The sequence below is a fragment of the Drosophila melanogaster genome, chromosome 3L (genome assembly GCF_000001215.4).
Source record: "Drosophila melanogaster chromosome 3L".
NCBI lineage: Eukaryota > Metazoa > Arthropoda > Insecta > Diptera > Drosophilidae > Drosophila > Drosophila melanogaster.
In genome coordinates this window covers 16,602,774-16,626,137 of record NT_037436.4, presented here as the reverse complement: position 1 = coordinate 16,626,137, position 23,364 = coordinate 16,602,774, and the positions used below count along the sequence as shown (strand labels likewise).

At 43.8% G+C, this 23,364-nt stretch overlaps 7 protein-coding genes and 1 non-coding gene across 20 annotated transcripts in view, besides 1 other annotated feature; 6 read left to right on the top strand and 2 right to left on the bottom strand.

Annotated features, from left to right (window-relative positions):
• Abl (Abl tyrosine kinase) overlaps positions 1 to 10,272 on the top strand; it is a 32,017-nt gene extending 21,745 nt beyond the window's left edge. For 4 of the 10 annotated variants that reach the window (NM_001275035.1, NM_001275032.1, NM_001275034.1 and 1 more), the window contains 2 exons: positions 864 to 2,501; positions 2,850 to 3,768. In NM_001275035.1, the coding sequence (NP_001261964.1) occupies positions 864 to 2,501; positions 2,850 to 3,364 (2,153 nt within the window). In that variant the 3' untranslated portion in view covers positions 3,365 to 3,768. Of the gene's footprint in view, positions 1 to 863 lie in introns of all 10 variants that reach the window. The other 6 variants (NM_080104.3, NM_001275030.1, NM_001275036.1 and 3 more) reach the window with 2 other exon arrangements.
• Positions 4,303 to 9,573: a mobile genetic element.
• A 393-nt stretch (positions 10,273 to 10,665) lies between the features above and the next one.
• Positions 10,666 to 12,920, top strand: Mo25. 2 transcript variants are annotated; one of them, NM_079393.2, is made up of 1 exon: positions 10,666 to 12,920. In NM_079393.2, exon 1 carries the CDS (start codon positions 10,969 to 10,971, stop codon positions 11,986 to 11,988), a length of 1,020 nt encoding a protein of 339 aa, NP_524117.1. In that variant the 5' UTR covers positions 10,666 to 10,968; the 3' UTR covers positions 11,989 to 12,920. The 2 variants fall into 2 exon arrangements, with proteins under 2 accessions (NP_524117.1, NP_001261958.1); NM_001275029.1 differs by having other exon boundaries at positions 10,666 to 12,564.
• A 267-nt stretch (positions 12,921 to 13,187) lies between these two features.
• On the bottom strand, positions 13,188 to 13,652 carry CG4101 (uncharacterized protein). Its single transcript, NM_140651.3, has one exon. The coding sequence runs from the start codon at positions 13,560 to 13,562 to the stop codon at positions 13,299 to 13,301; it is 264 nt and encodes an 87-aa protein (NP_648908.1). The 5' UTR covers positions 13,563 to 13,652; the 3' UTR covers positions 13,188 to 13,298.
• asRNA:CR45865 (antisense RNA:CR45865) lies at positions 13,311 to 13,638 on the top strand. The gene has a single exon (NR_133253.1).
• A 286-nt stretch (positions 13,653 to 13,938) lies between the features above and the next one.
• Su(P) (Suppressor of ref(2)P sterility) lies at positions 13,939 to 15,476 on the top strand. The gene is made up of 3 exons (NM_079392.4): positions 13,939 to 14,775; positions 14,840 to 15,246; positions 15,309 to 15,476. Exons 1-3 carry the CDS (start codon positions 14,021 to 14,023, stop codon positions 15,398 to 15,400), a joined length of 1,254 nt encoding a protein of 417 aa, NP_524116.2. The 5' UTR covers positions 13,939 to 14,020; the 3' UTR covers positions 15,401 to 15,476.
• A 243-nt stretch (positions 15,477 to 15,719) lies between these two features.
• On the top strand, positions 15,720 to 16,738 carry Prosbeta6 (Proteasome beta6 subunit). Its single transcript, NM_079391.3, has 2 exons — positions 15,720 to 15,908; positions 15,984 to 16,738. The coding sequence occupies exons 1-2, from the start codon at positions 15,820 to 15,822 to the stop codon at positions 16,600 to 16,602; spliced, it is 708 nt and encodes a 235-aa protein (NP_524115.1). The 5' UTR covers positions 15,720 to 15,819; the 3' UTR covers positions 16,603 to 16,738.
• Positions 16,739 to 16,790: 52 nt separating this feature from the next.
• CG4098 (uncharacterized protein) lies at positions 16,791 to 18,000 on the top strand. The gene is made up of 2 exons (NM_145191.2): positions 16,791 to 17,439; positions 17,496 to 18,000. The coding sequence occupies exons 1-2, from the start codon at positions 16,931 to 16,933 to the stop codon at positions 17,908 to 17,910; spliced, it is 924 nt and encodes a 307-aa protein (NP_660192.1). The 5' UTR covers positions 16,791 to 16,930; the 3' UTR covers positions 17,911 to 18,000.
• Arts (Artemis) lies at positions 17,992 to 23,287 on the bottom strand. Of its 3 annotated transcripts, none has more exons than NM_001414077.1 (8): positions 22,861 to 23,287; positions 22,192 to 22,364; positions 21,414 to 22,132; positions 20,951 to 21,357; positions 20,315 to 20,424; positions 19,133 to 20,255; positions 18,790 to 19,007; positions 17,992 to 18,710 (listed from the first exon to the last, which is right to left on the bottom strand). In NM_001414077.1, exons 1-8 carry the CDS (start codon positions 22,924 to 22,926, stop codon positions 18,284 to 18,286), a joined length of 3,243 nt encoding a protein of 1,080 aa, NP_001401038.1. In that variant the 5' UTR covers positions 22,927 to 23,287; the 3' UTR covers positions 17,992 to 18,283. The 3 variants fall into 3 exon arrangements, with proteins under 3 accessions (NP_001401038.1, NP_001261957.1, NP_730184.1); NM_001275028.1 differs by having other exon boundaries at positions 22,861 to 23,085; NM_168677.2 differs by having other exon boundaries at positions 21,417 to 22,132; positions 22,861 to 23,085.
• Positions 23,288 to 23,364: the final 77 nt, after the last annotated feature.

Here is a 23,364-nt window from a genome sequence, read left to right as displayed (position 1 = left end):
ATTTATTGGTTGTTCATTGTGGAAGTAAGTCCTTCATAGTTGATTTCCGCGTTGGTAATTTTCTAAATTTAGTTGTTACAAAGTTATATTCGTGTCGATGATTTCCTAATGTAACTTCTTTTTTCTGTCTGATCTCTGAGCATTAACATTTTTCATTTGATGTTTCTCTAACCATCCCATTCCCACTTATTATATTGTTTGGTATTGTTCGTTATTTTATTGCTTTTATTTTTATTTTTTGCCTGCTATCATTATGTTGTGTGTTTTTTTTAGTTATGATTATTTTAACTATCATATGGTTTATATCCTTGAAAGTTCGTATTCTTTTAAGTATAATCTCGTGTTTAACTTATCTTGTGATCTTAGTTATTTTGCAATCCTTGTAGGGCTGTCAAATTCGATGGATCCTATATTACCCAAAATAGGATGGACTTTAAGAATATTAAAACTCAATTTTAAGAAATCAATGAAAACTAGTTGTAATGCATCCTTTCAAGGTTATACCAGATATTTTCCCAAACACTCATTTAATTATAAGTTGATAATTTGGTGTTTTCTAGTTTTACTCGCTCGACAAACATCAACGCACACATACACACCACAAGACTTTGGTCAGGATTAACCCATACCCAAGTGCCAGTGATGGGATGTACCTATATAGTTCGGTACTCTTAATAAACTCCAGTTTTTCTATACCGAGATATAAATACAATTTTAATTAATTCTAAGATCTAGAAGGTATTTCCCATCACTGACCATTAATACCACCCAGCATCAAGCACCTGGCACGACGCATTCTATTAACCAAGCATTATACATTGATTCCAAGCTAATCATTTACATTTAACCATTCACTTTGGCAGGACTAGCCCGGGACATCAACAGTTTGACGCAGCGGTACGATTCCGAAACAGATCCGGCAGCCGACCCGGACACAGATGCCACGGGCGATAGTCTGGAGCAGAGTCTGAGCCAAGTGATAGCCGCTCCGGTCACCAACAAGATGCAGCATTCTCTTCACAGCGGAGGAGGAGGAGGAGGAATAGGTCCTCGATCCTCGCAGCAACACAGCTCCTTCAAGCGACCGACTGGAACACCCGTGATGGGTAACCGAGGACTAGAGACCCGGCAGAGCAAGCGGTCCCAGCTCCATTCACAGGCTCCGGGTCCAGGACCGCCATCAACTCAACCGCATCATGGCAACAACGGCGTGGTGACCAGTGCTCATCCCATCACTGTGGGTGCGCTCGATGTGATGAATGTCAAGCAGGTGGTGAACCGCTACGGAACACTACCAAAGGGTGCCAGAATCGGTGCCTATCTGGACAGTCTTGAGGATAGCAGTGAGGCTGCTCCTGCTCTTCCGGCAACTGCTCCTTCTCTGCCACCAGCCAATGGACACGCCACGCCTCCGGCTGCCAGACTAAATCCGAAGGCCAGCCCCATTCCGCCACAGCAAATGATCAGGAGCAACTCGTCGGGCGGAGTGACCATGCAAAACAATGCGGCTGCCAGCTTAAACAAGCTTCAGCGTCATCGCACCACTACCGAAGGCACCATGATGACGTTCTCCTCCTTCCGGGCGGGCGGTTCCAGTAGCTCACCCAAGCGGAGTGCCTCGGGAGTGGCTTCAGGAGTCCAGCCAGCTCTGGCCAACCTTGAGTTTCCACCGCCTCCGTTGGACTTGCCTCCGCCGCCCGAGGAATTCGAAGGCGGACCACCACCTCCTCCACCGGCGCCGGAGAGCGCTGTGCAGGCCATCCAGCAGCACTTGCATGCCCAGCTGCCAAACAATGGCAACATTAGCAATGGAAACGGAACAAACAACAACGACAGCAGCCACAACGATGTTAGCAACATAGCTCCCAGTGTGGAGGAGGCCAGCTCCAGATTCGGTGTGTCTCTGAGAAAACGCGAGCCCTCCACCGACTCCTGCAGCTCGCTGGGCAGTCCACCCGAGGATCTCAAGGAAAAGCTAATCACCGAAATCAAGGCGGCCGGCAAGGATACTGCTCCGGCCTCACATCTGGCCAACGGCTCGGGCATCGCTGTCGTGGACCCCGTCTCCCTGCTTGTCACCGAACTAGCCGAGAGCATGAACCTGCCAAAGCCGCCGCCGCAGCAGCAGCAAAAGCTGACCAACGGCAATAGTACTGGGTCCGGATTCAAGGCTCAGCTGAAGAAAGTCGAGCCCAAAAAGATGAGCGCGCCAATGCCCAAGGCGGAGCCGGCAAATACCATCATCGACTTCAAGGCTCATCTGCGCCGGGTGGACAAGGAAAAGGAGCCAGCAACTCCAGCTCCAGCTCCAGCTACTGTAGCCGTAGCCAACAATGCCAACTGCAATACAACGGGCACTTTGAACCGGAAGGAGGACGGCAGCAAGAAGTTCTCGCAGGCCATGCAAAAGACTGAAATCAAAATCGACGTAACAAACTCGAATGTGGAGGCGGATGCGGGAGCAGCGGGCGAGGGCGATCTCGGCAAGCGGCGAAGCACAGGTAGTATTAATAGCTTAAAGAAACTGTGGGAGCAGCAGCCACCGGCGCCGGATTATGCCACCAGCACGATCCTCCAGCAACAGCCGTCGGTGGTAAACGGAGGCGGAACACCAAATGCCCAACTGTCTCCCAAGTATGGCATGAAATCGGGGGCCATCAATACGGTTGGCACTCTTCCAGCCAAACTGGGCAACAAGCAGCCACCGGCTGCCCCTCCACCACCGCCCCCGAACTGCACCACCTCCAACTCCTCCACCACATCCATTAGCACCTCTAGTAGAGATTGCACCAGCAGGCAGCAGGCCAGCAGCACAATAAAAACCTCTCATTCAACGCAACTCTTCACAGATGACGAGGAGCAGTCGCACACGGAGGGCCTGGGATCGGGAGGCCAAGGATCAGCAGACATGACCCAGTCGCTGTACGAGCAGAAGCCACAGATCCAGCAAAAGCCAGCGGTGCCGCACAAGCCAACAAAGCTAACCATCTACGCCACGCCTATTGCCAAACTGACCGAACCAGCCAGCTCCGCCAGCTCCACACAGATATCACGGGAGAGCATTCTGGAGCTGGTTGGCCTGCTAGAGGGCTCGCTCAAGCACCCGGTGAATGCCATCGCTGGATCTCAGTGGCTGCAGCTGAGTGACAAGCTCAACATCCTGCACAATTCGTGCGTGATCTTCGCGGAGAACGGAGCGATGCCGCCGCACTCCAAGTTCCAGTTCCGGGAGCTGGTCACGCGCGTGGAAGCACAGTCGCAGCACTTGCGCTCCGCCGGCAGCAAGAACGTCCAGGACAACGAGCGCCTGGTGGCCGAAGTCGGTCAGTCGCTGCGTCAGATCTCCAATGCGCTTAACAGGTAAATGATAAGACGGGGGATGGACGCGCCCGACCAACATCAGGGCATCTGGCTGGATGCCGAGGGTAACTTCATTAAGCGCAAGTGATCGGGCCCCAATTTGTAGACCCAATCGTCCAACCACACCATCCCCCGTGGAAGCGGAACTGGAAACGGAAATGGAAGCAAAGATAGCAGGCCGGAAACAGGAGGAGCAGAAACAGGAAACGAAAATTCAAGCCCAGCGAAGAAGAAATGACAACTACATTAGCAATAGCAGCAACTAAAATCGGAGGAGGACACCTATGTATCGTACTTGGTAGCGTGTAGTAGTAGCTTCTATTATATATACCCATATATATCTAGTCAGATCTGTGCAGAGCCCCGACGAACGCTTCCAGAAAACCAAGAAATTAGAAAACCGAAAACAAAACAAAACTGAAATGAAATGAAATTAAATCATTAAACAATGAGTTGCTAAGCAAATTTGGGTAAGGTCTCGCGGGAGTATCCTTGTTTTTAATTGTAAAGTGAGAGCACACCTCCCACCCACTCAACACCCTTCTCCCCCCCCCCCATCCAGCAACCCTTCAAACGTATTCGCGCTTCGTTTGTTTTATATACATAGAAAGACACAAGACATGGCTTAAGAATGAAAGGAAATATATTCATAGAATATCTCAATAAACTTAGTAATTACGAAGAAAACGCAATGCATATATACATATACATACATATATTTACATATACTAGTCGTAAAATGTTTTATTAAACCTATACATTTACATACTTCTACAAGATAAAAAGATAAAGATAAAGATATTATATTATATTATACATTTAACGACCACAAAACACCCCCTTTGAGAAAATGGAAACGGAAAGGAACTTGATACTTCTTCGGAATACGTAGGCGCGACTTCTTTTCGATCGTGTGTTTTAAGCCCCGCAGTATACATATATAGTAAAATTGTTGTTTTATTTATGAGTCGAACTAATGTCCCGTCAGTTGACTAAGGACAACGCCAAGAAATAAAAAATAGTTTTTAGGAGAAATAGTTTCACGACTTTATTCTTTGGATCTCAGCTTAAGACTAAAAATCAAATGCAAATTGGATTGAGGAGAAGCCTCAGTATTTGAACAATATTTGTATTTCGGGAGAGCCTCGCTCTTGGGTTCTTAAGATTAGGTAGCGTTGAAAGAGGGCAGTCAAATCTGCTTAGGTCAGGCTTTAGGATGTTTACAAGAACGGCTGCGCTGCCAAAGATAAACGAATGCTGCGCAGCTGGGATACGTTATGGAAAATTACTAGAGTGCATTACTGATTTCTTTGAAATAATGGAAGTGGCTGGTTTGGACCACCCAAATACGTCACTCCCCTTCCCTTAAAGAGAAGCCTATACTTGGGCTGGGATTGATGGATATAGTGTGGGAAATGGAGTTTCTTCTATTTCTGTTTGTTGTGGTGTGTTTTGATTTTGATTTTTTCTTATTTTAAGTTTTGCATACAGCATCATAAATGGTTTAAATGATACATATCTTAAATATGAGTACAACAAAATTAGTGCGATTATTACAATGATCATTTGTATGTAAAGTGTAATATTGTTCTCTGAAATCATCTCAACAATGTCGTTGTGTTTTACAATTTTTATTTTTGTTATATTAAGTGGTGTGTATAGTGGTGTCAAATCTATTTCTGGTTCTAACAGATTTTCACTTAAAATTATATTATTGATTTCTATTTTGCATTGCGTTACTCTTATCATTTTGTTTCCTTCTATTTTTATTTTATTAATTGAATTTTGGCAATTTTGGTTTTTCTATGTTCTGTTTTGGCCAAATTGCATATGTTGCATTCGTTTATTATATTCTGAATTAATAGTTGGCTATTTGGAAAGAAGTGATTTTCTTTAAATAATTTTGTCATTTTCTGTATACCAGGGTGTAAAAGTTTTTCATGTGATTGAAGTATGATTTCTTTGAATTCGGCGTATGAACCAACGTTCTTTAATAGGAAAAGACTGCGAATTACTTTTGTGTAGGTGGTATTAACAATTTCTATGTGTGCTCTTTGAATAATTTCAAAATCTACATCGCTCTCAATATAAATGGTAATGTTTCTATGGATAAAGTGATCGAGTAAAATTTGTTTGGCCTTTTCAAGTGTCATTACATCATATTGAATTGTGGTAATGGAGTTACCGAATATTTTTGAATGCTCTACTTTATTTTTATCGGATTTAATAAAGATTATTTGTTTTTTGAAATAATTTATTGGTTTTTCTGTTAAATGAATAAGGTTGCTATTGTCCTCTTCTGCACTATGTTGAGTAGCTTCACTATGATGATTTTCTTCAATTTTAATTCTTGATAATGCATCGGCAACTGAATTTTCTTTCCCTTTAATATAATCTATTTTAAATTGGTATTCGCTTAATCTAACTCTCCATCTTTCTAACTTAGCATTCGGTTCCTTTAAGTTATGAAGCCATCTAAGAGGTTGATGGTCACTGGCAATGAGAAATTGTCGTCCTAGTAAATAATGTCGAAAAGTTTTTGTGGCCCAAACTATGGCAAGTAATTCTTTTTCGATAGCACTGTAATTTAATTCGTGATCGTTAAGTGTTCTACTAATAAAAGATATAGGATGACCGTTTTGAGAAAGGACAGCCCCGAGGGCCAAGTTACTTGCATCTGTGGTTAAAACAAATTTCTTTTCAAAATCAGGTAATTGTAAAATTGGGTCACGAATTATCAAAGCCTTAAGTTTTTCGAATGCCTCTATGTACTCAAGTTTTTGTGTATCTATCTTTGCTCCTTTTTTTAAGCAGCTGGTCATGGGTTTTGCTATGTCTGCGTAATTTGGAATAAATTTGCGATAATAACCTGTTAATCCAAGGAAAGCTCTTATCTCTTTTACTTTTGTCGGAATTGGGTATGAAACTATGGCTTTAACTTTAATAGGATTTGGTTTAATACCATCAGGGGTAACTATGTGACCAAGAAAGTTAGCTTCCTTTTTTAAGAACTCACATTTGTCTAGTTGCAATTTTAAATTTGCATCTGCAAGCTTTGTAAAAACTAATTGTATTGAATTTAAATGTTCTGTAAGGGATGTTGAAAAAATTATAATATCATCCAGATACACCAAACAGTGTTTGTTAAGCAACGGTCGAAGGATATTATTCATGCACCTTTGAAAAGTAGCGGGTGCATTCCTAAGGCCAAATGGCATTCGAAGGTATTCGTAATGACCGCTTTTTGTGGAGAATGCAGTTTTAGAAATTGATTCTTCGTCCATTTCTATTTGATGAAATCCCTTTGCCAGATCGATCGTTGTAAAATATTGGCATTTACCCAGTTTGCCAAGAATTTCGTCCATATTTGGAATTGGATATCTGTCAGGTATGGTTATTTCATTTAGCTTTCTATAATCAATTACTACCCTGTACTTATTTACGCCAGAAGCATCCGGTTTCTTTGGTACGACCCAAGTAGGACTATTGTATGGAGAATTACTTTCCCTAATTAATCCCTGATTCAGCATTTCCTGTACTTGGTTTTCTACTTCGATTTCGTGTGTTTGCGCAAGTGGGTATTGTTTCGAATAAATTGGGGAGTTATGTGTTGTATTTAGTACGTGTTTAATTGTATTTGTAAATGTTAATTTCTCTCCCTCCTTATATTCAAGATTTCTAAATTTATTTAACAAGCCTTTTAACTTAAAAGTTTCCTCCTGATTTAGGTGATCTAATCGAAACTGTGAAAAATCTAATTTTTTTATTGATTCCTGATCTGAGCTTGCAATTGATTCTGGTGTCCTTTGGATATACAAATTTTGGTTTCTTTCGGATTCTGAAGTAATTAATTTGTATGTTTGATCAAAAAGGGTAACTGTATCATTTTTGTAATTAATAACTGATTGAGCATTTTTCAACAATTTTCTGCCAATTAGCATATCGTAATTATTAGAAAATCTGTGCACATAAAATGGTTCGGTTTTTTTGAAAATACTATTTCTGGGTAACATAATCAAGTCGTTCAAGGTAATAGGGCCATTTGATGTTAAAACTTCACATCTACTATTTTGAATGGGAAGACAAAATATATTTTCATTGATCATATTAATTGTTGATCCTGTGTCTAGAAGGCATTTGTATGAGCGCCCTTTGTATACTATTTTTATGTATTCGTATTTTCCGGGGCTGTTAACCGAAAATTTTCGTTTAGTTCAGAATTATTTTGGTTTTGTTTGTTATTAATTTGTACAGATTGGACTTGTTGTTGCCCTTCATTAATGAAGCTATGATTTTGATACGGATTGTATTGATTTTGGTTAAAATACTGTTGCTCGTAATAATTAGGTTGGACTTGTTCGAATTCATGCGCGTCTTGGAATCTAATTTCGTCAATAGACATTTTAGTTTGTTCACTGTCCGATGGTCTTAGTCGTTTAGTAATCGGGAAGTTAGTATTTTTATATGTAGAGGGTTGTTGTAGTCGAGGGTATGTATTTCCTCTAAAATGCGTTGTTTGGGGAAATTGGGCTTTGTTGGGATATTGTTGGAAATGATTTTTTTGAATAATGGGTTGTGGGTTTATGTATTGGTTGGGTCTGAAATAATTAGGTGCGTGCCACATGGGTGGGTTGTTAGTTATCTGCTGTGTATAGCTAGGTCTAAATGGTTGAATGTATTGATTAAAATTAGGTTGGAAGGGTTGGGAATATTGTGAGTAACTTGGTCGATTTTGAGTTTGAACATTTGTATTGAATTTTTGTGTTTTCGAATTCTGGTTAGAATTTGAATTTTTATTACGATATTCTGGTTTTTCATAAAATTCAAAATTAATGTGTTCTTCATAAATTCCCTCATTTTGTGCAATGGTAATTAAGGATCTTAAGTCTGTAATATCGTGATGGGCTAAAATAGTGAATAATTGTATTGGTAGTTTCCTTATCAGTATCTTAATAGATTCTTTAATACCCTGAATATAAATAAGAAAATCCGATTGGTTACCTTCCAGGTGTAGTTTCGAAATTAGTAATTGACGTCGTCTCTCCGCTTCTTCGCAGAATGCTCTTAGGCTTCCTCTGTATGGTGTCTCCCTGAAGTTCTCCAGAAGTTTGTAGTTTGGTGTTTGAATTTTAAATTCCGCGATGAGTCTTGCTTTAAGGGTAGGCCAATCTTCGATGTTCGGAAGTCCCAAAGATCGTGTAATTTGTCCGTCCAAGTTCCTTTCGATGGCTCCCAGTAGAATCCTCTGTTGTCGGACATCATTTGTTTGGTAGAGCGAAATTACGTAATCCACTCTGCTGATAAAGGTGTGAAGGGTTTCTGGATCACCCTTGAATGGCATAATGTCTTTAAGCTGCCGACGGGCTTCGGCAAGGTTTATGTCGCTCAGCGCAATAATTGGTTGTGACATTTTTATTGTAAAATTTTTAACTTTTGTGTTTTATTTTTTTGTTTTGTTTCGGATTCAATGTTATTATTATTTTTAAGCTTTCTAGTTTCACTTGTTTTTTTTTTTTGTTTTGTAAATTTTTGTGTTGTATTATTAAAATTCTATATTGTTTTAATTTTTTATTTTTATATGTTGGTTTTAAAACTTAGTTGCCTTTGGACTTAATATTTTTGTTTCGTATTTCACTTCCACTTATTATTGGATAACCGAATTGGAATTATAATCCAAGTTGAAGAGTTTTCACGAATTTATTTTGGGAGATGTTTCGAGCACTGGACTATAAAATTTAACTTATTTTCCACTCGAAGGTTCTTTTTTTTCGGATACTTTTGTATCCTACCGACTGCGCCAGTAAAATTGTTGTTTTATTTATGAGTCGAACTAATGTCCCGTCAGTTGACTAAGGACAACGCCAAGAAATAAAAAATAGTTTTTAGGAGAAATAGTTTCACGACTTTATTCTTTGGATCTCAGCTTAAGACTAAAAATCAAATGCAAATTGGATTGAGGAGAAGCCTCAGTATTTGAACAATATTTGTATTTCGGGAGAGCCTCGCTCTTGGGTTCTTAAGATTAGGTAGCGTTGAAAGAGGGCAGTCAAATCTGCTTAGGTCAGGCTTTAGGATGTTTACAAGAACGGCTGCGCTGCCAAAGATAAACGAATGCTGCGCAGCTGGGATACGTTATGGAAAATTACTAGAGTGCATTACTGATTTCTTTGAAATAATGGAAGTGGCTGGTTTGGACCACCCAAATACGTCACTATATGTCTATGATCATGATCTATATGTGCTCGGCGTAACCATTGCATACACAGTAGCGAAGCCCAAAGATATTATTATTAACTAACTACAACTACTACTACTCAAATTGATATGTTTAGTGGCAAAGACTATATTGATTTATGTTTAATCTATGTTCGAGAACGAAGCGCATCGAAATGCTTTTAAGACGTATTACACAACCAACTGTAATTATTATCTGATATTTTCAAAGATTTTAAACAACTTTTATACGTAAACAAAAATCACATAAAAATTAAAAAAAAACAACAAAAACGAAACGAAAAACATTTATTTCAAAATAAACGAATCGAGACAGTGAGGCGTGGGGCAGTCTGCGATAATATGCAGGGCGGTCAAACCTACAGATATAATTACAAATATTGATGTGCATACAATAAACTTATGCCTTTCCCTACAACCCGAAAAGTCCTCTTCCTTGGCCCGGAATCGAAAAAAATGTCAAAAAAGAAACAAAAATGGGCCAACACAGCTGGCGAGGCGAAAGCGAAAAGTTGCCAGCATATACACAAATATATTTCTGTAACTTCTATAATACACCAAGCGCCTGATAAGCGCTAAAGAATAATATCTAAAACGAAAACGGATCAAAAACAAAGTACTTCAATGAGAAATAAAACGATATTTAAAGAATTCAAACTACCATGTTCTAACGGGATGAATTGGGCGTTGGGTATTTATATTTTGAAACCTATAAACTTATATTCGTATTAAATACCAATGTATTATTATTTGTTATTTCGCCTTTCTAGGGCGAAATAACAAAGACAATGCTTTTTTCCCTTTTCAGATTACCCTTTTATAGAAAAGCAACAAAAAATTAATCTGTAATTAATTTTATATAATATTGATTTTACGGCTATAAACAAAAGTTTGTCAACAAGTTTACAATTTTCGAATCTTTAATGTTTATATTAATATTATAAAGCCATAAAAGGATTGGTAATTTTTTAATTTAAAATTCAATTTTAGTGTTGTGCTTAGCTAACGAGCCTTTACAACACTGCCCGCCAGCAATGCGATACTTGTATCGAGCCGTCGTCTATCGAAACGTCGGCCAATCGAAATTGTTCATCCCTGGAAGAAGACAAGAAAAAAATAATATATAATAATAGAATATTCCACCGTGATAATATTGCCAAGCATTGTTTTCCGCGTCTTTGCCGTCGGTAATTGGGCAACAGTCAGAACGACCAAAAAGCCGAAGGGCCCCGAACAGCAGGATAATCGGCAGAAAGTACGAGGCATCATCGACAGGCCAACTAAACCACAACGACAACCACATCCGCAGTCAAATCCCAATCCAAATCCACGTCCAAATCCCATTTCGAGTGAAACAGCGAGTGAGACAGCGAAATGCCACTGTTCGGGAAGTCACAGAAGTCGCCAGTGGAGCTGGTCAAGTCGCTGAAGGAGGCGATCAACGCCCTGGAGGCGGGCGACCGCAAGGTGGAGAAGGCGCAGGAGGACGTCAGCAAGAACCTGGTCTCGATCAAGAACATGCTGTACGGTAGCAGCGATGCCGAGCCGCCGGCGGACTACGTGGTGGCCCAGCTGTCCCAGGAGCTGTACAACAGCAACCTGCTGCTGCTGCTCATCCAGAACCTGCACCGCATCGATTTCGAGGGCAAGAAGCATGTGGCGCTCATTTTCAATAATGTGCTGCGCCGCCAGATTGGCACCCGTTCGCCCACCGTCGAGTATATATGCACGAAGCCGGAGATCCTGTTCACCCTGATGGCCGGCTACGAAGATGCGCATCCGGAGATCGCACTGAACTCCGGTACCATGCTGAGGGAGTGCGCCCGGTACGAGGCGCTGGCCAAGATCATGCTGCACTCGGATGAGTTCTTCAAGTTCTTCCGCTACGTGGAGGTTTCCACCTTTGACATTGCCAGCGATGCCTTTTCTACGTTCAAGGAGCTGCTCACGCGCCATAAGCTGCTGTGCGCGGAGTTTCTGGACGCCAACTACGACAAGTTCTTCTCGCAGCACTACCAGCGCCTGCTCAACTCGGAGAACTATGTGACGCGGCGTCAGAGCTTGAAGCTGCTTGGGGAACTGCTGCTGGACCGGCACAATTTCACCGTGATGACGCGCTACATATCCGAGCCGGAGAACCTCAAGCTAATGATGAACATGCTCAAGGAAAAGTCGCGCAACATTCAGTTCGAGGCGTTTCACGTCTTCAAGGTGTTCGTGGCCAATCCCAACAAGCCGAAGCCCATTCTGGACATCCTGCTGCGCAACCAGACGAAGCTGGTCGACTTTCTGACCAACTTCCATACGGATCGCTCCGAGGACGAGCAGTTCAACGACGAGAAGGCCTATCTGATCAAGCAGATAAAGGAGCTGAAGCCGCTGCCCGAGGCTTAGTTGGACCTCCACCTCGGCTCCAACTTCAGCTCCAACTCCAGCTCCAGCGTCCCGGGGGCAAAAGGACCGTAGCCAGAAGCCAGAAGCGATCGATACGGAAGCAGAGAGAGCGATGGTGGGTTAGCAGGATGTGAACATGTTTTGTGTGTGGGTTAAAGCAAATATATATTATATACTATATTTTGTGACGCTGATGACTCTACACTTGTGAGTAACTAAACAATAATTTAGACAACAACAAAAACAACACTGATGATGATAATGATAAAAATAACGATAAAGCGAATTAGAAAACAAGAAAAAGTACGAGTAAATAGCGTAACGCCGAAAAATAAAACTGTACCGAGAGTTTCGAATTTAACATAGCCACATTTAGACATTCTGGGCCTAGAGATCCGCTATCCTATTATACAGATATGTTTAACCATTCGTCGATCCTCCGCGAAGTAATCCCCCTTCCTTTCCAGACCCTTTTTTTCGATATCCATTTAACTAGTTGTTGTATTTAAAATTTGATCGTTTTTGAAACGAGATATCCCTTCACCGCCTTGACCTGCCACGCCCCTTTTGCGCCCCAAAAAAAAAAAACTGAAGATTCACAATGAGTTTTGACTTAAAAATGTAATTCCACGCAAAATTCATGAAAAGAACGAAAACTAAATACTGCATAAAAATAATAATAATTCATAGTGATAATTGTCTGTGCATCCTTCGGCATGGACTCTACTATATATACACTGATATATATATATAGAAAGAGCAAGAGAAAGAAAAAGAGAGAGAAAGCATTCAACACACACACACACTACACACATGCATACGTACATAGTTAAAAGGGAAGTAAAACAAGAAACAACAACATTGCAAGCAACATAATAACTATACGATTATTATAATTTATATTATTCCCAAATTAAAGATAACAGCCAAACAAATCAGCAGTTTTTCCACTGTGGGCGGTGGTTTTCTCAGGGGGCGTGCAGCTCCCCCCTGAGTCATGTGCAAAAAATCGTGCCAGGGCGGCAACCTCACCCAAAAAACGTCGATCAAGGGCTGGGGAGATGATTCACACGCTGGGAATGCCACCGAAACCAAAAGAGATTTCAAATCACGTTTCAAGGTGTGCCTAAATGAGTAAATGAGTCCATTCCAGGACTCAGCCTGCTGTAGGAATCCCATGAAGGAGTTTTCAAATGTGTGCAGGCTTCTACTTTAATCGTTGTCGACTAGGTTTTATTACAATTATCTTAATAAATGAATTCGAGAGTTCTTAGGCTAGCTACATATGTATATATTAAGGATGGCTACATCTATCGTCGCTTCTTCTTCTCCAGCTTACGAATCTTGTGCAGGCGCGTCCGGACCGGCTCGCCCTCCCGCTCCGTCACTTCGCCGGACTCCGGATTACTTTGGCCATCCGGGTTATTCTCCATCAATACTGCGGCCGAAATGCAAACGAACTGGAAGAGAGCACCCACATAAAGCCCGTATCGGATTAGCAAGCTGAAGATGTCCTCGTCGCCGTACTTGTCCAGGGCTGCGGCGGCGCCCAGACTGTCCGCGGAAGCCGACATCGCTGCGCTGGTATTGTTTATAAACAAAACCCGCGAGGATTAGACAAAAAAAAATAACAACTACAAAAAGTTTGTTTTTTGTATTGGGTAGAGATGGTACCCTGAACCAACAGTTCAGGTGGAAACTATCGATAACTTTTTTAGGTCAAAGTTTTAAGGTTGTTAGCTCATTAACGGCAAGTATTTAAAGGCTTGCACAAAATCTTCGCTTGATTTTATTTAAATTCAATTACCTGGATTATTAAATACATTTTATAAAGTTTAACACTAGTGAAATAAATATCCCATCCCCAACACATTCTTCAGGGTTACCGTTTAAGGTATGTTCAAAACTTTATGGTATATTCCGGAGCCCTACAAAAGTCTTGGTATTTTTTCACACTGGTCTCATAGTCGCGGCTGATAAGTCGCTAATTTTTGCATAATATTAAGTATAAGTCAAAACAAACGTGCGAATTATGTCATGTATTCGGCTAGCGTCTGCCACCGTTCTGGCAGGGGTCCGTCCCCCGCCGGCAGCAAGCGGAGGTGGAGCCTTGCGCCTGTTGACTAAACGGAATCCGGATGCTGCATTCGCACGCCGCCAGTTTGCTGTAGCGGTTGAAAACGGCGGAGGCAGAAAGAAGCCGAATGGAACTTTCAAGCTCGCAGTTTTGGGGGCCACCGTAGGCGCGGCCACCGGATCGGTGTATACGATGTACCAGCGGTGGACAGACGGCAGCTCGCACAAAGAGCACGAGGAGACGAAGCCGACGCGGCTGGACGGGATTCCGGCTGGAGTGCGGATAACCAAGCGCTATGTCAACCCCAAGGACACGTCCGGTTTGGACATTGTGCTGTTCCAGTTCCAGACGTGTCCCTTCTGTTGCAAGGTGCGCGCTTTCCTCGACTACATGGGCATATCCTATGCGGTGGTCGAAGTGGATGCCGTCCTACGGCAGGACATCCGCTGGTCGTCGGTGAAGAAGGTGCCGATGGTGCTCATCCGACAGCAGGACGGCAAATACGTCCAGATGGTGGACTCAAGTGCCATCATATCCCTTATAGCCACCCACCTGCAGGACAAGCGCACCGACATCGGCGAGCTGGCACAGTTCTATCCGCACACCTCCTTCTTCGACGATGATGGCAAAAAGAAGAACGACATATTGAATAAATACTTCCTCATGTACCGCGAGCATACGCCCAAGGGAGTATCCAAGGAAACGGATGAGTAAGTTAACCAGGGTCAAGTAATCTTTTAATCAAATCTTTTAACCTTGAGTGTCTGTTCTTAGAACCGATCGCAAGTGGAGAAGCTGGGCCGACAGCCACTTGGTGCATCTAATATCGCCCAACTGTTATCAGACCATGGGCGAGTCCCTAGAGACTTTTGAGTGGTTCTCGCAAGCTGGCGAGTGGGACGTTCACTTCCCCAAATGGGAGCGCGACCTGATGGTTTACTGTGGTGCCACCGCCATGTGGGCCATAGCCAAGATGCTGAAGCGCCGTCACGCCCTCAGCGACGACGTCAGGTCGCACATGTACGATGCCCTTGACCAGTGGACCACTGAGCTGAAAAAGAGGAACACGAAATTCATGGGCGGAAAACAGCCAAGTCTGGCTGATCTATCGGTTTTCGGCGTGCTTTCAAGCATGGAGGGGTGTCAGACGTTCAAGGATTGTCTGCAAAACACCAGCATCGGTAAATAAGGTTTCTTTCTCGGGTTTTGTACCTTTTTACGAACTTTTTACATATTTCCGCAGGTAAATGGTTTTATGACGTCAAGGCGTTGGTGGAGAAGAATCGTGGGCAGTTGCAAAGAGAACGTATTGAAAACATGGCCGCTATAGCTTAAAACAAATATTTGCCCTTATTTTATCCAAAGATTGTTGAAAATAACCGAAATGTTCATTAAAATATACATTTTAATCAAATCTAGTTTGCCGTTTCGTTTATGGTATCTGAATGTATATATTTGGTCAAAAACGCGTAAGGAGTGCAAGTTTATGGTACAAATTGGAATTAATTTTAGGTTTTATATTGTTATTTTATTTATATGTTAAATTAAAAATGTTTACTAAATAAATACCTCCTGCTAATAAAAATATCCCAAACCGACGTATGTATACCTATCGATAACGTTTAAGCAGGCTGGATCCGATGCTCAACAACGGTCACATTGATTTTGTGATTTTGGTTAGCCGCTTGCAAACTTGCAAATCATTTCGTTGGTTTTTTACTTGGCGAGTTAATTGGTGAATTTCAGCACAAAACATGAGCAGATTGGGCTTTGAGCAATTCCCGGACTACCAGGTGCCCGGCATGAAGCATCCTGATTTCTCGCCCTACGAGTCCAATGGCGGGTGAGTTGCTATTTCCCAGCGGAATCGAGATGTGGAAGAATGTCTCCATCTAACCGGAGTCTTCCCTGTTTACAGCTCCATTGTGGCCATCGCCGGAGATGACTTTGCCGTAATTGCAGCGGACACCCGCCTGAGCAGCGGCTACAACATTCACTCGCGAACGCAGAGTAAACTCTTTAAACTCTCGCCCCAGACAGTGTTGGGTTCCGCAGGCTGCTGGGCGGACACGCTCTCGTTGACCGGATCGATTAAGGTGCGCATGCAGAGCTACGAGCATACCCATCTGCGCACCATGACCACTGAGGCCGTGGCCCAGATGCTCTCCATCGCCATGTACAATCGCCGCTTCTTCCCGTACTACGTGTCGAACATTCTGGCTGGAATTGACAACGAGGGCAAGGGCGTCGTCTACTCCTACGATCCCATCGGTCACTGCGAGAAGGCTACATACCGCGCCGGCGGCACTGCCGGCACCCTGCTGCAACCGGTGCTGGACAACCAGATTGGTCACAAGAACATGAATTTGGAAGACGCCGACAAGATCAAGTTAACCAAGGAGCGGGCCGTGAGCGTTGCCTCCGACACCTTCATCTCTGCCGCTGAGCGCGACATCTACACCGGCGACTCTGTGCTGATCAACATCATAACCAAAGATGGAATTGAAGTACGAACTCTGACGCTGCGTCAGGACTAGCCTGTGGCGAGGATGTTGCCGTTTCTTTTGGTTAGGGGCATTCGGTGGAAACCAGGCATTCTAAGTTAGTTGGCTTCAAATTTTTGTATTTACCCAAAACAACAAAACATCGTAATAAACCGAATCTTTGAGATTTAAAATATGCGGCCTAGTGTGACCAGCTGGTCCTAGAAATAAATCGTTCCCAAGCAGTGCTCACAGAAGAGGCTGTGCGAATAGTACAGCTTTCCCCGTACCAACAAATCCATTTTGCTAGCTAAGTTTGTGCCCGCTGGTGTGCGTTAACAAAATCATTTCTTAGTGTTCGTCTCTCAGAGAATTCAGTCCAATGACGAGTTTCGAGTTTGCACTGCTGCCGCTTCTGTTTTTGCCACTGATCCTGGAAAACCCGCTAACCTCCGCCCAAATGATGTCATCGCTGGTGAAGCCGGGCATTTTCCGGCACCTAATGTGCCGCAACAACATGTATCCGCGCAGCTCAGTCCTCCGGTACCCAGTTTCCGACGAACAGGTCTTCTGGTCGGAGCCGTTCCCGGACTACTGCCCGCCTGCGTACACGGCGCCACATATTGGCGGGCAGGTGTGGGCTGATCCGCCGTTGCCCAGCGACACATTCTGGCCACAGTGGAATCAGCTGGATGGACAGGTAAACCGCGAATCCTTTCACGGTGCCTACAACGTGCAGAATGGACTGCCCCTAAATCCGATCGGGCGTACCGGACTAACCGGACGTGGTTCGCTAGGCAGATGGGGTCCAAATCATGCCGCAGATCCAATCGTCACGCGCTGGAAGCGTGACGACCAAGGAGCAATTGTGGCCAACCCGACAACCGGCAAGTAAGTTGGCCCAATAGCCCATTAACTGTGATGACATCACTTCCTCTTTCCTGCAGGAATATCATACAGATGGTTGCCATACAGCGGTCCGACAACAAGTTGTGGGCCATTCCCGGTGGAATGGTCGATCCCGGCGAGAATGTCAGTGTCACCCTTAAGCGGGAGTTCACCGAGGAGGCATTGAATTTCACGGACAAAGCCAACATGGTTGAGCGATTTTTTCAAGCGGGAGGCGTTCAGGTATACCAAGGCTACGTAGACGATTTTCGAAACACGGACAACGCTTGGATGGAAACCACTGCGCTGAACTTCCACGATGAAGACGGGAGCCAGGTGGGACAATTGGAGCTAATGGCCGGTGACGATGCCTCCAATGTGCGCTGGACGGACGTCGACTCGAATCTCAAGCTGCACGCCAATCATGCCGACATAGTCCGTGAGGTTGTCATCCGACGAAATGCACACTGGTAGAAACTAGACTGAAACTATAAGAGTTAAGATCAACTGCCTAATGGTTGAAGAAAAACCAATTTTAAATAATAACATAGCCTTCAATGAAACAAGTAATCCCTATATTATTTCAATGCATATTAATGTCTCACTGGATGTGGTTATAAGTTAGAAAACATTTTCCTCCGTTTTTTGGCGCGTAGAAACCTTCATCTTGCCCTTTTAAAGATCGCTCATCTTGAATGATTTAACTCCACAGAAGCACAACTGAAATTTAAGACTATTTCGAAAGTATTCGTATAAAAAGCTTGCATCACTTCCAATAAATGAATCTGCGGGCGGAGGACGTTGGGTGTTCTGAGCTGTTTGGTGGTTTTCACACGGATATGTGGGCTTACAGGGCTTGCACATAATTGAACACTTCTGGATTCATGTTCGATACTTTGCTGAACAGTTCCGGGTAGTTGGCGCGAATCTCTTTGATGAGGGCCACCGCGCTCTCGGTTGTCTCGACGTCAGGCATCTGTTTCTTGTAACTCGCCTCTATGGTGATGGCCAGGATTTGCTCAAGATGTGCCTCAATGCTGGGGCGGGCCTTCAAGTATAGCACACGGAACGCCTTCTGAATCACATCGTTCTCCACGGTGTCATCCTTCAGTGGCAAATGGTTGAGCCACACGGGCAGCACCTGGCCAAGCGGCACTGAATCTGGGTTGGTAACTATGAGACGAGCAACTGCTCCGCAAATGTTGTCCATGGCGGCAGGAACGGATTCCCTGACAATTGCTTCGGAAAGGGCTTGCAAAATTGTCGGATAAGACCTATGGATGCAAAAAAAAAACAAAAAACATATACATCAAAACTAGATTCTGCAGAAAAGTTCATTTCCGGGAAACCCACTCGAATGATTTTTCCTCGGAATGGAAGACAATTTCGCCTAGTGCAAAATAGGAGTTCTGTCGCGCTTTGGCATCAGAATCCCTGGAACCGGCGATAAAAATGGGACGTAGGGCATCGAAATAAGTAGCACAGCAACCTTTTAACGCCTTGCAGCAGTCAGCAAGTGCGCCATAGATGTATGCCCGCTGTTCTGGTAAATCGCGCTCCTTTACCTTCGCCTGAAACGAAATAATTGAATTTCAGTAAGCCGTTCGGAATATCGATGGTTGTATGAATTATTGCCAAGAGAAGATCGACCTCTCTCCTTTGCCACATCATGTTCGGTATTTCGTGCAAAACCTACCAGCCTTTGAATATAGAAATGGTAAAGGCGTCCAAAATAAAGCGAGAACAGCTCCGGCTGAAGGGTTAAGCCAAACATGGGGAACAGATTGGCAGCGTTCTCGAACAGCATCTCGTCGTTCTCGCTTTCCTCCGAACACTCATCATCTCCGCCGCCGCTCTCCTCGTTAAACTGACAGGCCATTTTATTTGTGAAGATGTCCCTGATGCAACCGAATATAAGTTCGGCGTGCTCCTGGCTGTTTATCGCCGGCACGTACTTGAAGACATCGTAGAGGACGTCAAGCATGCGGAGTACGACCGCAACCTGGTCGTCGGTGCGCATTATATGTGCAAACTTTGGAATGGCAATCTCGCAGGCGCGCTTCAGGCCGGCGGCATCATCCAACTTGTGGAGAGCCGTAATGAACGAGCAAATGGAGTCAATACATGCCATACGAACGTCGCCTTGCGGATGATCAATCATCTTGTAGACGTTCTCGAATGCAGATTGCAAATAGGGCGCGAAGGCGGCGCCGGTATGGGTAGCAAACTCCTTGAGTGACAGAATGGCCTCCTCCTTTTCGACGATATAATCATTCTCCCCCAGGTAAGCGTCTTGGTCATCTTCGTCGTCTGTGTGCTCTAAATCAATCTCTATGTCGGGGGCATCTACTAGGGCCAAATCATCCTCCGCATTGTCCGACACATTTGGCACCATGTCCTCCGAAGAAATCACAGACTCCATTATGCGATCAATGAACTTGGGGAACACACTGGCCATGCTCTCGTTGACAACTGATGACAGAGAGGACATCAGGTTGTATATACTCCTGCGGAACTCGGGATCATCCGGACCATCTTCCAGCATCATCAGGCAGAAGTTCATTGTTTCGTCGGCAAGAGGAATAATATTATCCTTGCCCAATTCGCGACACAGCGCGGCCAGAGTGTCGATAGCTTGGATGCGCTGACTGTACATTTCTTTTGGGCAATCCTTCACCAGACAGCCCTGTAGTACGGTCATGATCCTGGGGAAATATGGCATCAGGTTTTCCTTAGCTGCTGCTGACACCGCTGCTATGGCCGACAAAGCCATTTCACGCATTTGATTTGAGTTCTGCGGTTCCATAACCCCAAACAGACTGCACAATAAGTTTATCAGGGAGTGGACTCATATTTCCGTAGTATAGTCTAGTCTTACCGATCCATAAGTGTGGGTAAATAAGGAACAATATCCTCATCCAGATTCTCGCAAAAGGTCTCCAGGGCATAAAACATACGATCCATATGTTTCGAATCCGGCTCACCAACCTGAAAGAAAATACATTTAGTATGTTTCTGCCAAACAATTTGTTGGCTTTGTTGGTGCAAAACGGAATGCAGTCCTCAAAAAACGTGAAAAGAACCCCATTTGAAGACACCTTCTTTATGTAACCGACGAACTTATTACTCATTTAAATAACAATTAAGAAACGAGTCAATGAACATTTAACATACGCCAAAAAGTTAAATAAACCAGTGCGAAATGATATATCTACAACAGAGCTCTTAATGTAATCAATCTGGCAAACTATTCAACAAATTTTAGGTGTTTGATGTGCAATCAAGTACATAGTAAACAGTAAGACATCGAAAAAGCACCCTATATTTGGCGAGGACCGATCTTCGCTTGATCTGTATCTTGTCTAAGTACATTATGGAATCTTTGGCAGGTACGGAATCGAGATTTGGCCCATTGCTGTTATGGCCAGCCTTTAGAAGCAGCACAAACAAATAAACGAGAATGTAAAATATACAAATTCCAAGTTGGTCGAAGATGGCCACAATGATTACCTACCTTGAGTTCCAGTACCAGCTGGTTTAGATAGTCGAACAACACGGGTAGAATTTGGGGAGCAAACTTGCAGATCGTCGGCTGAAGAAACTCGGAAAACTGACCGAGGGCGAAGAATGCGGCGGTCCGCACGAACATAACAGAGTCCAACACTCCAGCTTTGATGATATTTAGCATGACCTCGAGATACTTTTTCCCAATGGCCTCGGAACAGCCCTCGGCAATAACGCCCATGCAAATAAAAGAGGAACGGCGAAGCACAGGTTCCGGGCTCTGCAACGCAGGCTCCAGCAAATCCAGTAGTGGCGGAATAAACTTGTCCGGCACCATGTGAAGGGCCATCAGGTCGAGTGTCTGCGCAGCTGCATTGGATGGACTATTTAGGCTCTCCGAGGAAAAGTAATCATCGTCTAGAATAGGAATAGGGTTAGCAAGCATGGCAACAGAAATATAAAGGAGCAGTTACCACCTTCCTTGAGGTCGTCCTGGCAAATCACTTCGAAAAGAACAGATAGTGTGGGCTGTAGTAGTTTCTGCTTCATAATAATTTTCTTCTTGAGGCGAACTAGGCTGCCCACAAAGGTAAGCACCTGAACCCGAATCGAAGCGTCGAACTGCTTGTTTCTCGCAATCATCAGACAAAACTCCAGAAGCAGCTTCACATTGCCGGTCAGCAAGTGGGGCACATACTCGGCCATGCTGTCGATGATATCAAAGGCACCCATGAACTCATTACTGTTCCCCTTTTCGGCAAAGGCGGCCAGGGCCTTGAGTATGAGCGGCACAGCCTTAACCATAATCTGCTCAGCATCACTATGTCCACTTATGAAAGGCAACAGGACGCACGTACCCGCCAACATGTTATGCACGGTGGGTGTGGCCATGTTCCCATTCGCCTCGGCGGTAACTAGAATGCCGGCAAGCAACGGGAAGATAGTATCCGTGTGGTTCGAAAACTGATCGGGAGCAGCGTCCATGAGCGAGGAAAAGATTGAGCTGCCCCGCTCGCTTTCTATTGGATCGGGGCTGCTGCAACGTTCGTAAATAAACTTCAGTATTTCCTCCCTCCAGGAGTTTTGCTTGTCCTCCTCGTGGCGCACCAGCGATCCAATTATAAAGGCCACCGTGCCCTTCACGGTCTTTTCCTTCACCGCGATGAGGACCTGTAGCATGTTCGATTTGATTCTAAAAAACATGCATCCGTTACTGTATCATAGTCATTAAAAGGTAACCAGTTAACTCACGCTGCCTGGTGCTCGGCGGGAACCAACTGCCAGTGGCGTAACTTTTTGACCCGCCTCTTGAGGAGCACGGCGGCGACCTGCCGCTCTTGGACCGGCCTGTCCGACATCACGATCTGGGTGAGAACCAGCAGAGAATCGGGATTCTCGTAGGCCTTTAGCATCTTGGCTGTGGACTAAGGAAGCGAAAGAAATGGAACTTTATTATTTATGGCCCTATGCTATCATGCTATCAACATAAGTAATTTTTCAATTAGGAAGCATTTCAAGAACATGAGAGACCAAAGATTCTTGGAAAAGAATGATGGTATATCCACGAATTTAATGCAAATAAAAATATAATATTAATTAATTAATATTAATTATAAATATATAAATAATTATTTCTAAAAAATTTCAACAGTTTTCGGAAGTTTGTTCTGATCATGTATACATTTCTATACATTTCATGTATAGAGGAATGTGCCCATGCCGAACTATATGGCACTGTGTTCATGTGGCGTACATATATAGATAGATATGTACGCATGTATATAGGGAATGCGATCCAGCCACGCGGTCAGACCGACATGGAGCAGTCAGAAAGGAAAGCATACATGAAAGACATCCATTGGCGCCCAGGATAACCTCCTTTCTCATTGCCGGATGGTCAATTTGACCCGCTTTGCTCACCTCACGGATTCGTTCCGTGTCTATGGCCAGGATCCCGTTGATTATATCCAGAATAGCTGCCTCCATTTTTGGGGAGTTACTGTTCGCGCCCAGGCGGATAATCCAATGCAATCCGGTACAAATTACAGCCGACGTTACGCGGAATTGAGAATTGAAAAGTGGGATACCGGGGAGGAATTCGCGAAAAAGAGACCAGGGCTGGAGGCGCGTTGGCGTTGCACGTTGTGCCCATGTTGAAGTTTACAGTTTATCGGAAGCTTATTTTACATTCTACTCTTGAATTGGCTGGCGGTTATCATTTCGGTTTAACGAGTGGGGTATGTGATACGTGATTTTATCTCCCACAGTTAATTGGTGACTTGTGTTAACATTTTTCTTTAAAATATGTATTTATGTTTTTTTGTTTATTGTTGAGTTTTGATATGTGCGCTAGCAACAGTGTTATGCAATAGAATAATTTATTATTAAATTATTTACATTTTTGAGATTTGATCGACCGGACAA

Coding starts and splice junctions, on each gene's coding strand:
- Mo25 (NM_079393.2), top strand. CDS start 10,969: ATGCCACTGTTCGGGAAGTCACAGAAGTCGCCAGTGGAGCTGGTCAAG.
- CG4101 (NM_140651.3), bottom strand. CDS start 13,562: ATGTCGGCTTCCGCGGACAGTCTGGGCGCCGCCGCAGCCCTGGACAAG.
- Prosbeta6 (NM_079391.3), top strand. CDS start 15,820: ATGAGCAGATTGGGCTTTGAGCAATTCCCGGACTACCAGGTGCCCGGC. Junction 15,909..15,983: donor CCCTACGAGTCCAATGGCGG/GTGAGTTGCTAT, acceptor CCCTGTTTACAG/CTCCATTGTGGCCATCGCCG.
- CG4098 (NM_145191.2), top strand. CDS start 16,931: ATGACGAGTTTCGAGTTTGCACTGCTGCCGCTTCTGTTTTTGCCACTG. Junction 17,440..17,495: donor GCCAACCCGACAACCGGCAA/GTAAGTTGGCCC, acceptor TCTTTCCTGCAG/GAATATCATACAGATGGTTG.
- Arts (NM_001414077.1), bottom strand. CDS start 22,926: ATGGAGGCAGCTATTCTGGATATAATCAACGGGATCCTGGCCATAGAC. Junction 22,365..22,860: donor ACACGGAACGAATCCGTGAG/GTGAGCAAAGCG, acceptor TCGCTTCCTTAG/TCCACAGCCAAGATGCTAAA. Junction 20,425..20,950: donor AGCTGGTACTGGAACTCAAG/GTAGGTAATCAT, acceptor ATTTTCTTTCAG/GTTGGTGAGCCGGATTCGAA.